The sequence below is a fragment of the Pararge aegeria genome, chromosome 20, assembly GCF_905163445.1.
Source record: "Pararge aegeria chromosome 20, ilParAegt1.1, whole genome shotgun sequence".
Taxonomy (NCBI): domain Eukaryota; kingdom Metazoa; phylum Arthropoda; class Insecta; order Lepidoptera; family Nymphalidae; genus Pararge; species Pararge aegeria.
The window spans coordinates 1,928,215-1,942,248 of record NC_053199.1 but is presented as its reverse complement, the minus strand read 5'-3'; the positions used below and the strand labels follow the sequence as shown (position 1 = coordinate 1,942,248).

Below are 14,034 nucleotides of genomic sequence, written 5' to 3'. Positions count from 1 at the left end.
CGATGCGAAATAAACCATTCACCAAGGCGATAACTGCTGATTGCTGAACGGTTTATGTGTACTAGGAATCTCCATAGAAAAGGCTTTACTTATTTAGACATTCCCTTGTTCGACGTTAGTGAAAACTTGCATTAGACTTGTATATCTAAACAAATATAAATAAAATTAAATTGAGATGCTAAGCGGTGATAAAAAGTTCTGTTCTTTCCTAAATCTTTTTCTTTTTTAAGTTGTTATCAGTACCAAGGTGGAATGTCAAAAGTGGCCTATTAAAATGACTAAATTTTAATTATTATGTTTGGTTATTAATAAAACTCTCTAAATTACTATATGGATTGAGGTCTTAATTTGTGGTAAAATAGGAAAAAAATCATGACAGCCTCCACACCCTGTTTGACTGTCTTCACTCTCCAATTTAATCAAACTTCAATATATTGGAACCATTTACATACAAGCGGCGTTCTTATACCTTGCGGTTGGTGTTTTATAGTTTTAACAAGGTAAATATTTGAATAAGTCATTGTACAACCCCAAAACGTTGAAGATATGAAAACTATCAGAAATCCATCCAGAATTTTTCAAACCACAAATATTAATATATCTGTATGAAGTCTTGCAGACATTTGTTACCTTTGTCTCAAGAACTCACTCTATATTTATGTATGAGCAGAAAGCTTAAATTATTAAGGGTCTTACTTCTACCATTAAAAAAAAGGAATTGTACTATTAAAATCAAACACAGCACTAAATAAGACCATTTGTGTTAAATAAAATTTTGTTAAAAGTTGATCGCAGACCAGAGCAACTTTTATAGGCAGCGAGCAGCGATTAACTCTATAAAAGTAGAACAAAAAGTAAAGGCCATTTTATTTTCTGCTTAGACGATAGACTTTTTTCACGAATTATTTTTACAATTATTTATGAACTGGAAATTCGAAAATAAATGGAGATAACAAAAGATAATGCGGTAATTATGTATTATAATATTTATTATTATACTATCTGATTATCTGAATTCATTTACAAGTATTTGTAGGCATGCATAGTGATGTCACGTTGAAGTACCCCACGTGTTTTGAGCCCAATCAGATCTTGGTAATTTGCTTAGTTTTAATATTGCTGATAAGATAGCTAAAACAATTAGTGACGTAATCTATACTAATCCATACAAATATTATGTATGCGAAAGTGCGTCTTTTCGTTTGTTTGTCACCTATGTTCGGCTCAACCATTGTATCAAATTTGACGAAATTTAAAACGGAGATAGGTTACGTCCTCGATACGGATACTTTTTATGTTCGGGGATTGTTCGCGAGACATCTACTTAGCAAAGCAGCAACATTATTAATATTGTATGTAATTTAATACATGAACCCGATATTTAATAGATTTAATTGAGTAATAGAGAAGTCAACATTGTCATCAGACACCAATATTATTGTCAATGACTGTATTTGGGGGGCATTTATTACAGCGTTCACAGATGTAGCTCTTGGGCGCGAGTAATTGTTTTAAAGTAATTCAAAATGCATTTTATGTGAGGTATGTTAAGATTGTAAGTACTAATAGAAAGTATACGCTTTGCGGATAGCGCGCAGCCACATGATAGAATATACATATATTTTTTGAATCTACAGTATAGGTGCAATTCATGGACTTGGTTTTAACATCATTTTATTTATTTTCAATACTTTAAACCAGAGTAGAAATTGATTAACTACTTTTTATCAACAGCATCTGCATCAGTTATTTATATATTGCTTTGTTTCTTGTTTATTTAAGTAAAATTATGTATTATTATTTACTATCTTATGCATAACTCATGGTCGATGGCCTGCCTATTATCTTTTGTTTTAGGCAGTGTGTGTGTGTGATTCCACGAAGATACGATCAAAAAAATTGCCTTTACTTTTTGATTTAAGGGCCGAAACACATCTAACGGTATTTACGTTTGTAACACCCGGGTTGTAGTTAGTAAACATAATTCGATATAGTAATCTCAGTGTACAAATTTGACCTAAAATCATTAAGACGTTAAGTGTAGAATCCGAATTTCAGTAGCCTTATATTAGATTTGCAAGCTTGTTTCAAACACTGTATCTCCAGACTAAACTGGAAATAGTTAACATTGTTAAAGCTCAAGTCCCCATTTTTTTCTGGGCTAAGCTAGCTGGATTGGTGACTCTAAAACGATCTCAAATAGGTCCAATATACTATACAATTCGATATTCAAAAAGGGCTCCACGATTGTAAGAGTGGAATACTTATACGAAGGTTACAGATTGCTAGCATCTGGATCGGACAGTTCTCAGATTGCGCATTTTGTAAATAAAATACACATCTGCTTGTATCCAACTGAATTTATATTAAAGGTCCAGATATGTATATATCCTCGATCCGCTCATTAACAACCTTAAATTTGGCAGTAAAAATGCCGCGTAATTTATGCTTGGAAAATCAACTAACGGTCAGATGTATTTTGGCCCCTACCTTATATTTTGTACATAACGAACCTTGAACATAATAGCTACAGAGTAAAACTCCTGTCGCAAAAAACATAAAACGATGTTCATTAAAACATACCCCCAAATAAACAAACGCCTATTAAACTTTAAACGCACCTTAAATATTAAGTTCTGGTCAATAAATGTCATTATAACAATCCATTGGTTATACTTGTAACGTAACAGTAAGCTTTACTAAATACAGCTTGTTTCAAAGTTAAATTTCTCCGCGCGTTATTAAAACAATTCAATATTACAGAACGCACGACTTTAAATTATGGGGTACTAGGTCAAATTTACTATGACGTTATACTGTTTCGATTTTCAAAAACGATTCTACCGTTGCGAGCTTTCGAATCTCATACGGATTTGTATGCGAACAAGCATTCACATTTTAAAGTGAGAGACATACCTAGTCGAGTTGTAGACTAGGTATGCTTCTACTAAATATTCTTATCTTTCAAGAAATCTTATGACGGGTACTTATTGTATCTGTGCGCCTACTATTATACAAAGCCATAGAATTGATCGTAGGAGGCGAGACCGTCGCGAACAAACATCTTTTTGTGTGCACGCGTCATAAGGAAGCCTTTTTATTGGTATGTAGGTTTTTAGTAGGTCTACCGACCAATGAAAACGGTTTACCGGGTTTATGGCATGCTTTTTGGAAATCTCCTGCACCAGTGTCTCTTATATTAACATGCTTTTTGGAAATCTCCTACACCAGGAATGCATTTTGTATTGGCATGCTTTTGGAAAATCTGCACCCAGAATGCTTTTTGTCTAAAAATGGAAATCCACCATGTGCTTAATCTCACTTAATATTTGAGGTGCGCTTTACAATAACGTGGCGCCTTGTTATTTGTAAGTTGGCTTAACTTATATAAGCGTACACTTAAATGTGCGCTGGGAGCCGAGTTTTTTCCCTCTCCTGTACCTCTTGCCGCGGCTCTCCTTGTCCTTGCGTATTTCTCGCACTAGAGTGTAGAACGCGTCGTCCACCCCCATCCGGGTTTTGGCTGAAGTTTCTACGAAGGGAACACCGTAGCTTCGCGCTACCTGGAAATGTACACAATTTTCCAATTAATACATTTCTTTTTTAAGTTGCTGGAACCATACAGTTTACAATACATAAGGGACTTATTTAAACTATCCAGATTTTATTTACTCTCTCCTACCAATGACGTATGATGCTAAGTGATGCACAGCACAAGTAAAGCGTGACTGAGAAGGGATAACACATTAAACATGGTCACTGTCACCATTATCCAACCATTACTGGCACACTTCAGGGCAAGGGTCTTCTATCAGAGGTGAGACAGGTTTAGGCACCGGGGTCAAGCCAGAATGGTAGACTTTATACACCTTTGAGAACATCTTACGATGATTTCCTTATGTTAATTGCTTTAAAATAAATATACAAGTGGGCTGTGTTTCATAAAACTAAACGGGATTTCAGACACATAATTGTGCTACAAGAAGACCAATAATAATAAAAGCAATGTAAGAACCCTTCATCAGCAGTTTTCTTATGCTTAGCCGGCAAAGCCCTAAGCTTGCATCCTGGAGATTGGCAAAGGATACTTTAATCCAAGAACAGCACCAGTGTAACATTCCTGGACCAATTAAAAAGCCAATAACAAACTGTAAAGGTTTTTCATCATCATCATATCAACCCAACACCGGCCCACTACACGGCATGGGTCTCCTCCCACAGTGAGAAGGGTTTGGGCTGTAGTCCACCACGCTGGCCCAGTGCATATTGGTGGACTGCAAAGGTTAATTATAATATAATATATGTATCATGAAAGAACATACAATGCTTTTTATGGTAGGTAACTAAATGATTCCTATGGGCACAGAACATTTTATTGACAAATTCGCAGACAAGAGTTAGTGTTATATATTTTTTCTAACCCAATCCAATAGAATTAGTCATTGCAAACTTTGTGTGTAGTTTAAATCAGGAGATAAAAATGTGGATAGACATGACTAACTGTCCTCTCATCATGATAATGATAACTGTTAATGGTCTGAGTCATTCATATAAATTTTTTACTATTTTTGATTGTATTAATCTTGTTTGAGCACTTGGGGGAAAAAATGGCATATATGAGCACATTTATTTATATATATCACTTTATGATGGCTTAAAAAACTTGAAGTTAATAAATAAAATAATAAGCCTCTAAGCCACCATCATTTAACTAGAAGACAGATTTTTCTCTGTACAGCACAAGAACTTCAAATGGTTAATCATTTCCAAAATAAACTTTTATTTAGTTTAAGACAAATCATTATTTTATTCTCTATTGTTTTTGGCTTAAGTCAATAAAGAATAGTTCACATATGAATTTTTTTTCATATGTGTAAAGTATTTTTTAAAGTAGGAAAAATAATAATAAAACCAATAATATAAAGAGTAGTCAATTTATCAGCCAAATAAATGTAAACAAACAAATGCCAGGCTGTTTCCTTAGTGAACAGTTTTATCTTCTGCAAAAATTACAGTAAATTTTAACCCTAGACTTCTGTAAAAATTTCAACGAAAATAAAATACTAAAACAACCTAACCTAACATGACCTGTCATTTGTTTGTTTACATTTGGTTTTTAGGTATATAGGTTTTCTATAGGAATGTATGTGTTTAAAACTAAAAGGCAATGAAAAGATGGTTTACATAACAAGACATGTAAGCACAAAACAATTTAATATAGTGTTTTTTGCTTATAAGCAACCTTGTCATTAAGAAATTCATTATTTGTAAAGTAACCTTGACATAATAAAATGTGTTTCAACACATTCTTTACACTTGTGTATTGATAATCACAAAGAGAATACTCAGCTGACTTTGTTAGGGACTTTTTATCAGATGGTAATGATGATCAGGGAACATCTGGAACTAGTGCTGTTATTCTAAAGATGAGGAATATAATTAAGTTGATGTACAACTTTTAGTCTAAGTATATTAATCAGGTGTTAGTCCTAATGACCAGCAATGGATAGGCAGGTCCAGGAATCAAATTAACAGGGAATAGGAGAAGTTTCTCCCCCCTTTATTATTTCAAAATTGCCTCCACTTGTGTGACAATGCTCAGAGAGTTGATAAAGCTGTGGGAAAAGATAATTCTTCTGTCCCCCAGGGAAAAAACGTCTCCTGTCCTTGTAGCAGTACTGGCCGGCTGACACTTGTGCCACAAGCTACCATTTTCTTATCCTTTTTGTTTTAGATAAGATGAGAATGAAAATGAGCCTATAGCATTAGGGAATATTTGCCCTAAAGGTAGTCTAATAATCTGCTCAAGTTATTAATCATAAATAAAGTCATACTTTGTTCCATTATAATAAGCTTATTAATTTACCATTGCTGAGCATAAGAAAGGATTTAAGAGCATAGACCCACCATGCTACTCTAATACAGGTTATTGGGCTTTTTGTTGTTTATTAGAGTAAATTTAGAATCGTTTCATGGACCTGGCTGTAGAAATTGATGTTACTGGTCCTAGTTTTGAAGAAATAACACCAATTAAAAACTATACCTCTCTTGCCTGTGTCATGTCCACAGCCCAAGCTTGGAGATCACACTTGTTGCCTACAAGTACCATCGGCACTTCTTCCGCGTCCTTCACCCTCTTGATCTGTTCCCTATAGGAGCCGATATCTTCGAAACTCTTTGCACTATTCACTGCAAACACAAGGAGGAAGCCTTCCCCCGTGCGCATATACTGGTCTCTCATGGCTGAGTACTCCTCTTGGCCAGCCGTGTCCAAGATGTCCAGCAGGCAAGTCTCGCCATCGATCACCACCTGCTTCCTATATGAGTCCTCGATGGTGGGGTCGTATTCGTCTACGAAATGGTTCTGTATAAGCTGTATAGTCAATGCGGATTTACCCACGCCACCGGCCCCTACCACCACTAATTTGTACTCGGTCATCTTGCGGCGGGTGAAGAGCAATATTTTTCGTAACACAAACGTCACTTGCACTAAGAATCTACACTCAAACAACGCCCTGAGCGCCGCGCCACACCTTCGATATTACTCACATCGGCATGGCTGTCACGACTCGTAATGTATGTTATTGCACTCACTGTACCAGTAAAACGGCTAATTAATGTATTATTAGAGTCAAATGCAATAAATAACAATGAGCCAGTTCACTCACCCTTTTTCCACAGACTAAAGTCAGAAGTCACATTTGACTTGTGAATTCGCACATGACGTAAATGTAAAAATGTTGGGGAAAAAATGTACAGAAACCCTATAAAAATAAACATGTGTCAGTTTTTTCCGATGGATTTGTTTGTAATTTGTATCGTTTTTGTTTTAAAATGCTGGAAACGGCACTAACACTTCGACCATAGACTATACTCGACATACATAGAGCAGACAGACTAATTCACTTTATAGAATGAAGATGGCGCTACAGACTTTAATGTAGGTTCAGATGAGAGGTCGTTGATCAGCAGAATTTAGAATAAAAAGCACGGAATTGGAGGAAATTAGGCGCGGCATTTGATTACTTTTTATTTACATGATACGTTATTTCCTTGTTCAGAGCATAGGTACATTCTACAATATTACATACTCAATGAGCTCTTACACAAGCTCTACTAAGATACGTTTAATACGTACTGACATTGATACGTTTCTAGGTATCATGTTACTAAATTGATTTAATATGTTACTCTGCCAAGACCTATCTATAAGTAGACTTCAAAACTAACTTCAAAATTACATATAATATCTTCAATATAGATTTAAAAACAAAGCTGTCAGTTATTTTAAAATCTGGATTATTCGAAGGAAATTGTATTTAACATTTTGTGTTATTTTGATTATAACAATTCGACAATTATATTTTTAATTCTTAAAAATGTCTTTAGAGAAAGATGACGAGGGTGAACCAGAAACATTAGAAGAAGCTGGTATATTAGAAGCAGACGTAGGAGCGCGTTTGTAAGAAAACTTTTAAAATCAGCTGTGAAGATCAGAGGTTCTAATGTAGTGCTTGCGACTTTATTTTAGGTTTCTTAAATTCCTGTGGAAACCATTTGATTTCCCAGGGTGAAATTTACCAATGCCCGTCTCCATTAAGCAAGCTAACTCTAAGATAAAGTAAAATAAAATTCGCTAAGATCGGTTTAGCTGTTAAGCCGTGAGTAGATAACAAAGGCTTCAATTTTATATTGCTCGGGAAAGTTACCCAGCTTCGGGATTTTCCGGGAAAAAGTATCAAAGAAAGATACTTCATCATATGCCTATCTTCAAAGCTTTCATCAAGATCGGTGCATTGATTGAGCCACACATAGGTCTACAATAAACAAATCGATTTTTATGATTATTATGCACAGTCTAACCTAGAACTTATTTTTTTACGATCTGATCGAATAGGTAGAAAGCGTGTAAAAAGAGTCGAGCCTCATGTACCTTAAACGAGGCACAACTCTTTTTAGACGCTTTATATTAGCTTCACCTGTCTGTATATTTGTAACCGAATCCTTTGGACTTACTCGTAATTTTCCTTACTGTACGTAATGTGACTTACCCTCTTCAAACAGTGTGATTTCGTTCAAACTTTGTTAATATTAATTTCTTAAGATTAATCCATTTTTAAAATTGCAAAATAAGATTTTTGTTTATTAATATAATTTTAATCTATTGTTGATAAGGCAGGAACTAATTTTAATTTCCAACTTGTATCCTTAGCCGAATTCTTAACATGAAAGGTTAACCGATTAATTTTGCTATAATAAAAAAACTAAACTAAAAATATTAGTTTGGTTTTTTATACCAAGCGTGTTTTTTAGTTTTGCTACGTGCAAACATTAGTGTCGATATTATAACTGGGTTCTGACGGCTTCTTGGCCTATCTTTAGGCTATTACTATCGCACCCAACACTTTCAGTTAGTTTTATAGGGTTGACTAAGGGTATTTACGGTTCAAAAATTTCATTAGTCAAAAACTTTTACCCACCGTTATCCTGAAGTCATTTTAGTTTTATATTTTAGTTGACTTATCTACATCTGAAAAACCTATTTGTACTTATATATTTTTGTTATCTAAATAAGTGTACTTAAAACATATCAAGTAATAATAATAACAAACAATAGATAAGATGGATATCAGTGCTATTATTTTCTTTTACTTTACACGTGAGCCCTTGACTGCAATTTTACCTGGTGGTACGTTTAACAATGACTTACCAAAAGTATGGCAGTCATATTAAAACCCTATCATGTTCCTGCGCTAGCTCTGCAGCACTGCAGTGGCAATAGACAAAATTATATCCCCAGACAGGGGATATAACTAACGTGACCACCTACTAAAGGGAACATTACATAGAAGAAGTTTCTTCTTGTTTATTATTATATGTACATATATTATTTGGAGATTATTGCCACTTATGAAGCTGTGAGAGAAGATAATTTTCTCCTAATCATGCTACCCGCGCTGGGACAAAATGTATCCATCCAAAAAGTATACATTCATTTTCTCAGGAAACTGTGTGAGCACGTAAAACGATACTTAGTTAATATATTTACGTGATTTTCACATAAGTGATGGAATGTATATACAATCCCAGCCATTGTTACTATATAAGACAAACTAAATCATCGTCATCATCATGTCAACCAATCGACGTCCACTGCTGGACATAGGTCTTTTGTAGGGAGTTCCAAAATACACGGTCCAGGGCTTGCCTCCAACGGCCCCCAGCGACTCGCCTGATGTCATTCGTCCACCTCGTTGGGGGCCGACCTACGCTGCGTTTACCGGTGCGGGGTCGCCATACCTTAAGACCCCAACGTCCATCGGTTCTCCGAGCTATGTGCCCTGCCCATTGCCACTTCAGTTTCGCGACTAGCTGAGCTATTTCGGTAACTCTAGTTCTTCTACGGATCTCCTCATTTCTGATTTGATCACGTAGAGATACTCCTAGCATAGCTCTCTCCATCGCCCGCTGAGTTACTCTGAGCCTTCTTATGAGGCCCATAGTTAACGACCATGTCTCAGTTCAGTAAGTCATCACATAAACTAACTACCCTGTTTTTTTTTCACTATTTGTCACTTTTTACCACGACATTACAGTGGTATGTTTAATAGAATATATACCAGAATCTAAATTATTTCTTTACGTATTTCCACACCAGTGCGTAAAATAATGGAATTTGTAGTACCTCTGAATATACACAAGGGGATTGTCACGAGTAGAGTACTTCTTTCAGGTGACACTCTCTTCATTTCCCAAATTACATTATTACGTATTATTGCATTCTTGTCGATATTCTAGCATTTGGTAGAGATAAAAAACACACAACACAAGTACTCGAATTAGTTAATTTATTATTTTATAACTCCAAGAGTACAATTTCTGGCTTCGACTTATTGCTGCGACGCGGACAAAAGGTCTTTCGGCAATTCGCTTATTCTTGAGCCAGACCACCAGACAGAAACCAATTCTGCTTATACTGACTTGTTGTCTTCTTTTAGACTGCCTCGTAAAGAGACATATTGCTGATTCGACTATATTGCGTATTTATGTTGCGTAACTAAATAATAGTCATCATCATCAATTCATCCAATTGACGTCCGCTGCTGGACATATGTCCTTTATGGGGAGTTCCAAAAACCACGGTCCTGGGCCGCTTGTTTTCCCCGGCTCCTAGCAACCCACTTGATGTCGTCTGTCCACCTCGTTGGGGCCGACCTACGCTGCGGTTCCCGGCGGGAGATCACCATTCCAGTACTTTAGGATCCCATCAATGGCCGTGGGAATCCGAGCAATGTGCCCTGCCTATTGCCACTTCAGCTTCGGCACTCGCTGAGTTATGTCGGTAACCTACGGATCTCCTCGTTTCTGATTTGATCACGTAGAGATATATAGATACTGGTAGCTCTCGTTGAAGGCTCATAGTCACTTATGAGGCCTGCAATGCTTTGAGCGTCATGTTGCTATATGCGCATGCGCCCCTCATCAACCCATTGGCGGCCAACTAAAGAGCACGGGTCGCTTCTTAGAATTAGTCGGGTTTATAATAATAATAATCATTTAATTCAGACGTTTGCATCCATAGATTGTTAGTATATTAGTTACAATTTTTCTTTAACCACTAAGTTAGTATTGATTAGTTTAAATAATAAAAATAAATAAAAAAATAAACAAAATAACACTCGCCAGATTGCTACTCTCACACAGTGGCACAGTATAGGGCAGTCGAATCTGGCAGCAAATACCTTTAGAATACCGTTTTCGCTGGTACATAAACGCTGTAGACGAGATTTTAGGTCATAGTTCACCACGTTGCCCAAGTGTAGACTTCACACACATTTTAGAACGTTATGGAGGACTCTCAGGCATGCAGGTTTCCTCACGATGTTTTCCTTCACCGTTAAAGCAAGTGATATTTCAAACTTCTGAAATAGAAACGCACATAACTGTGAAAAGTTAGAGGTGCCGGGGATCAAACTTCGTCACTCCGAAAGTGAACCTGAAGCCTTAGCCACTGGGCTATCACCATTTATGTCCACATGTGTCCATATAGAGTGGTGAATTCCAACTTACAGTGACCAGCAACTCGCAGGCATAGACCCCAAGCTGAAGGTCGACATAGACCCGCAAGCACATCGCGACCTTCGCCCCGAGATGATGTTCATACGGGAGGAGCTCAGGCAGGCCAAGCTGCAGACTCTCGCTGTAAGTACCGGTTTTTTGTCTCCACATAGCTTTAGCTTAGCTTTTAGTTCTACCGCGAAAAGTTTTTTTTACAGTATTCATTGATAAATGAAAAAGTAAGCTTAATTTGCTATACTCCGCGAAATGCAGGACAATCTGTACGGTGCAATTTATAATTTATTTAATCTTCATACTCCACGCCGAACAGATCTTCGGTCCGTCACCGGAGCATCCTCAGGAGATGTTGACTTTACAATGAATAATTGATAAGAGCGCTTAATATACCTTGGAATTTCGCTAAGTAACCCCTGCTTCTATCCAATAGAATAATTCTATTCATTGACGTACCAAGCAAATTGCCAGCCGGATGTGGGAGTGGAAAACCATCGCCTATCTTTTTTCTTCTACCAAAAATAAGTAGCTTTACGTGGCTAAAGAAGTTTTCACTTCCGAAAAAGGCGGAAAGGGTAGGTTTCTGGAGCGTTCATCCTATGACAGAGGAGACCTGTGGCCATTAAGAAATTAGAAATAAACAATAATGCTCAGGACGGTGTATTCTGGAACTCCCTACAAAAGACTTATGTCCAGCAGTGGACGCAATTGGTTGAAACGATGATGATGATGAAGAAATAATTATGTTAAAAGTTTGTTTCAGGTGCGACGTACAGCGCTGAAGAAACACTTATTGAAAGATTTCATGCAAGAGGACTGTGAGCTCAAGAACATTGGACTTTCTTATGCACCACCTGATCCATAGATAATTACTATTATTTTTGCGTAATCGAGAATTAAATGTATTACCAAAAACACGCCCATTTATTAATTTATATGTACTCCACAACATGTTGATGAAAAAGGCAGATTCTTCTAATAGTAGCAAACAGAAGCAGGCAGCCTTATCGCTAAGAAGCGATCTCTGCCTGGCAACCTTAAGATTAGGAAAACTAAAAAGAAAACAAAATCTCAAGTGTGCAAAGCAAGAAGTACCTACGTTGATAGTTATGGCAGCTGTAATAAATCCCTACCCCTAATCGGTTTCTTCGCAAGCATCGTACCGAAACGCAAAATCGCTTGGCGGCACGTCTTTGACGGAATGGTGGTAACTAGTAAGTACTAGTGGGCCAGACCAGACCAAAGAAAATACAGAAATTTTTAAATCCCAATTTGCCCGGATTGATCGATTAATTACGAGTTATAGGGCCACTGCGATCAACACTGCATCAGGGAGGTCCACTAATTAGTTACGTGACTTGGTTGTTTTCTTACATAGAGTTCTTACATTGTGCTAATTTTTATCCCGGGAAATCCGTGTCGACGAAGTGGCATGCAAAAGTCATTTAAACAATAAGTATGATAAGTTAACACTTCACATAATATATTTATTTTGTTAACGTTACGTAAGTTGTAGTTAAATATAGTATTATTTACCCGTCGTAAAGTAGGTACAGCAGTGAACTTTGTTGTTTGTAATGCTTAGAAAACAAGAGAATTTTCACACTTCGGTTATCCTGTTTCTACTTTTTCGTATTAGTAATATTTATCGCGGTCATTGATGACTAAAGACCTGATAGATAATAAATCTTTCCTGTAACAACTGGTCATTGCCTTTTTTGTCTGAAATGTAGTGATTATGCATTTTTTCCCTACATCTTTCACCGAAGTTAAATGTTTGGCGAATTAACTAAAAAGATAAGTGGGAATCGGAGTACCTTGTCTAGGGGCCTGGTTTAATAATCCTCATACATCTTTTTCGACAACTCTATTATTGGTACAAGATTTGGTATCTATACGGAGAGTACATTCTTCGATCCTTATCGGCTTGTAATTTTGAACCATTAAGAAATTGTACGGATTTTTATTTATACCTAATAATAAAACTGTTGATAAAATGGGTCAAATTCTGAAGATATTCTTAATTTTTTTTGGAGGGCTCTCTATAACCGATACTGAACCCAAAAATGTACGTCTGTTTATTTGCTTTTCTGCGAATGAAAATCTACTGCATGAATTCAAATGAAACTTCGCACGATTTGAGGTCATACTACGACTATTTGCAGACATTTGTTATAGGAAATCATGTAAAACGGGAATAGGTTCGCGGGCCGGTGTGCTTTTAGCAATGTTTACGTGATTAAAGGTTTCAAATAGCGGGTTGAAATACTATCTGTACTTAACATCATAGTTGCCCATACATACCAGTACGAGTGGGAAAACTTTACGTTTAGTATTTGATTTATTCAGGGAGGTGTAGTTTTTGTAGCAGTACCTACGCTGCGTCCCGTAATTAACGCGGGCGAAGCTGCAGGGCACATCTAGTATAATATAATGCTCTGTTTATTCTAATCTCCGTAATATTGCTATCTCGCCTTGACGAATTATGGCTTTTTAATTGGAAAGTTGCTGTCTCGCTTTGAATGATTACCGTCTCTTTCACTCACCAGAAGAACGTCTCGTAAGAAGCATTGAATTGAGAAGTTTTTATTTTCAGTAAACCAGTGAGAGACATGCGACATAGCACGGCTTACATTGTCAGAATTGTCTTTATTTCTGTCAGTCTTGAAAATTAAAGATGTATCATCTGCAAACAGTACAATGTCACAAGTGTTACTGACATGGTGTGGGAGATTATTTATATACCTACACCAAAAATAGAAAAGGATTAGAAAATTATACAAATATATAAATAAAATATATAACTATAATATATATATATATATATATATAATAAAATTTAAATATAGTTATTTCTATAATAAAATGAAATTTCGGTCGTGAACAAATCTCTTAATTAAATGGTCTTCAAGTATTGCTGTCCTTTTTACACTGTACTTATTCCCTGAAAAAGGTTGCCGC

The 14,034-nt window shown here is 36.3% G+C and overlaps 2 protein-coding genes across 2 annotated transcripts; one reads left to right on the top strand and one right to left on the bottom strand.

Annotated features, from left to right (window-relative positions):
• Positions 1–890: 890 nt before the first annotated feature.
• On the bottom strand, positions 891–6,670 carry LOC120632512 (GTPase HRas). The gene is made up of 2 exons (XM_039902330.1): positions 6,044–6,670; positions 891–3,563 (listed from the first exon to the last, which is right to left on the bottom strand). The coding sequence occupies exons 1-2, from the start codon at positions 6,437–6,439 to the stop codon at positions 3,384–3,386; spliced, it is 576 nt and encodes a 191-aa protein (XP_039758264.1). The 5' UTR covers positions 6,440–6,670; the 3' UTR covers positions 891–3,383.
• Positions 6,671–7,371: 701 nt separating this feature from the next.
• LOC120632805 lies at positions 7,372–11,963 on the top strand. Its single transcript, XM_039902817.1, has 3 exons — positions 7,372–7,462; positions 11,073–11,202; positions 11,837–11,963. Exons 1-3 carry the CDS (start codon positions 7,380–7,382, stop codon positions 11,936–11,938), a joined length of 315 nt encoding a protein of 104 aa, XP_039758751.1. The 5' UTR covers positions 7,372–7,379; the 3' UTR covers positions 11,939–11,963.
• Positions 11,964–14,034: the final 2,071 nt, after the last annotated feature.

What these genes read in the sequence shown, in the direction of transcription:
- LOC120632805 (XM_039902817.1), top strand. Translation starts at nt 7,380, where the DNA reads ATGTCTTTAGAGAAAGATGACGAGGGTGAACCAGAAACATTAGAAGAA. An exon ending in GCAGACGTAGGAGCGCGTTT is followed by an intron (nt 7,463 to 11,072) that starts GTAAGAAAACTT and finishes TCCAACTTACAG; the next exon opens with TGACCAGCAACTCGCAGGCA. An exon ending in CCAAGCTGCAGACTCTCGCT is followed by an intron (nt 11,203 to 11,836) that starts GTAAGTACCGGT and finishes AGTTTGTTTCAG; the next exon opens with GTGCGACGTACAGCGCTGAA.
- LOC120632512 (XM_039902330.1), bottom strand. Translation starts at nt 6,439, where the DNA reads ATGACCGAGTACAAATTAGTGGTGGTAGGGGCCGGTGGCGTGGGTAAA. An exon ending in ACATGACACAGGCAAGAGAG is followed by an intron (nt 3,564 to 6,043) that starts GTATAGTTTTTA and finishes GTACATTTCCAG; the next exon opens with GTAGCGCGAAGCTACGGTGT.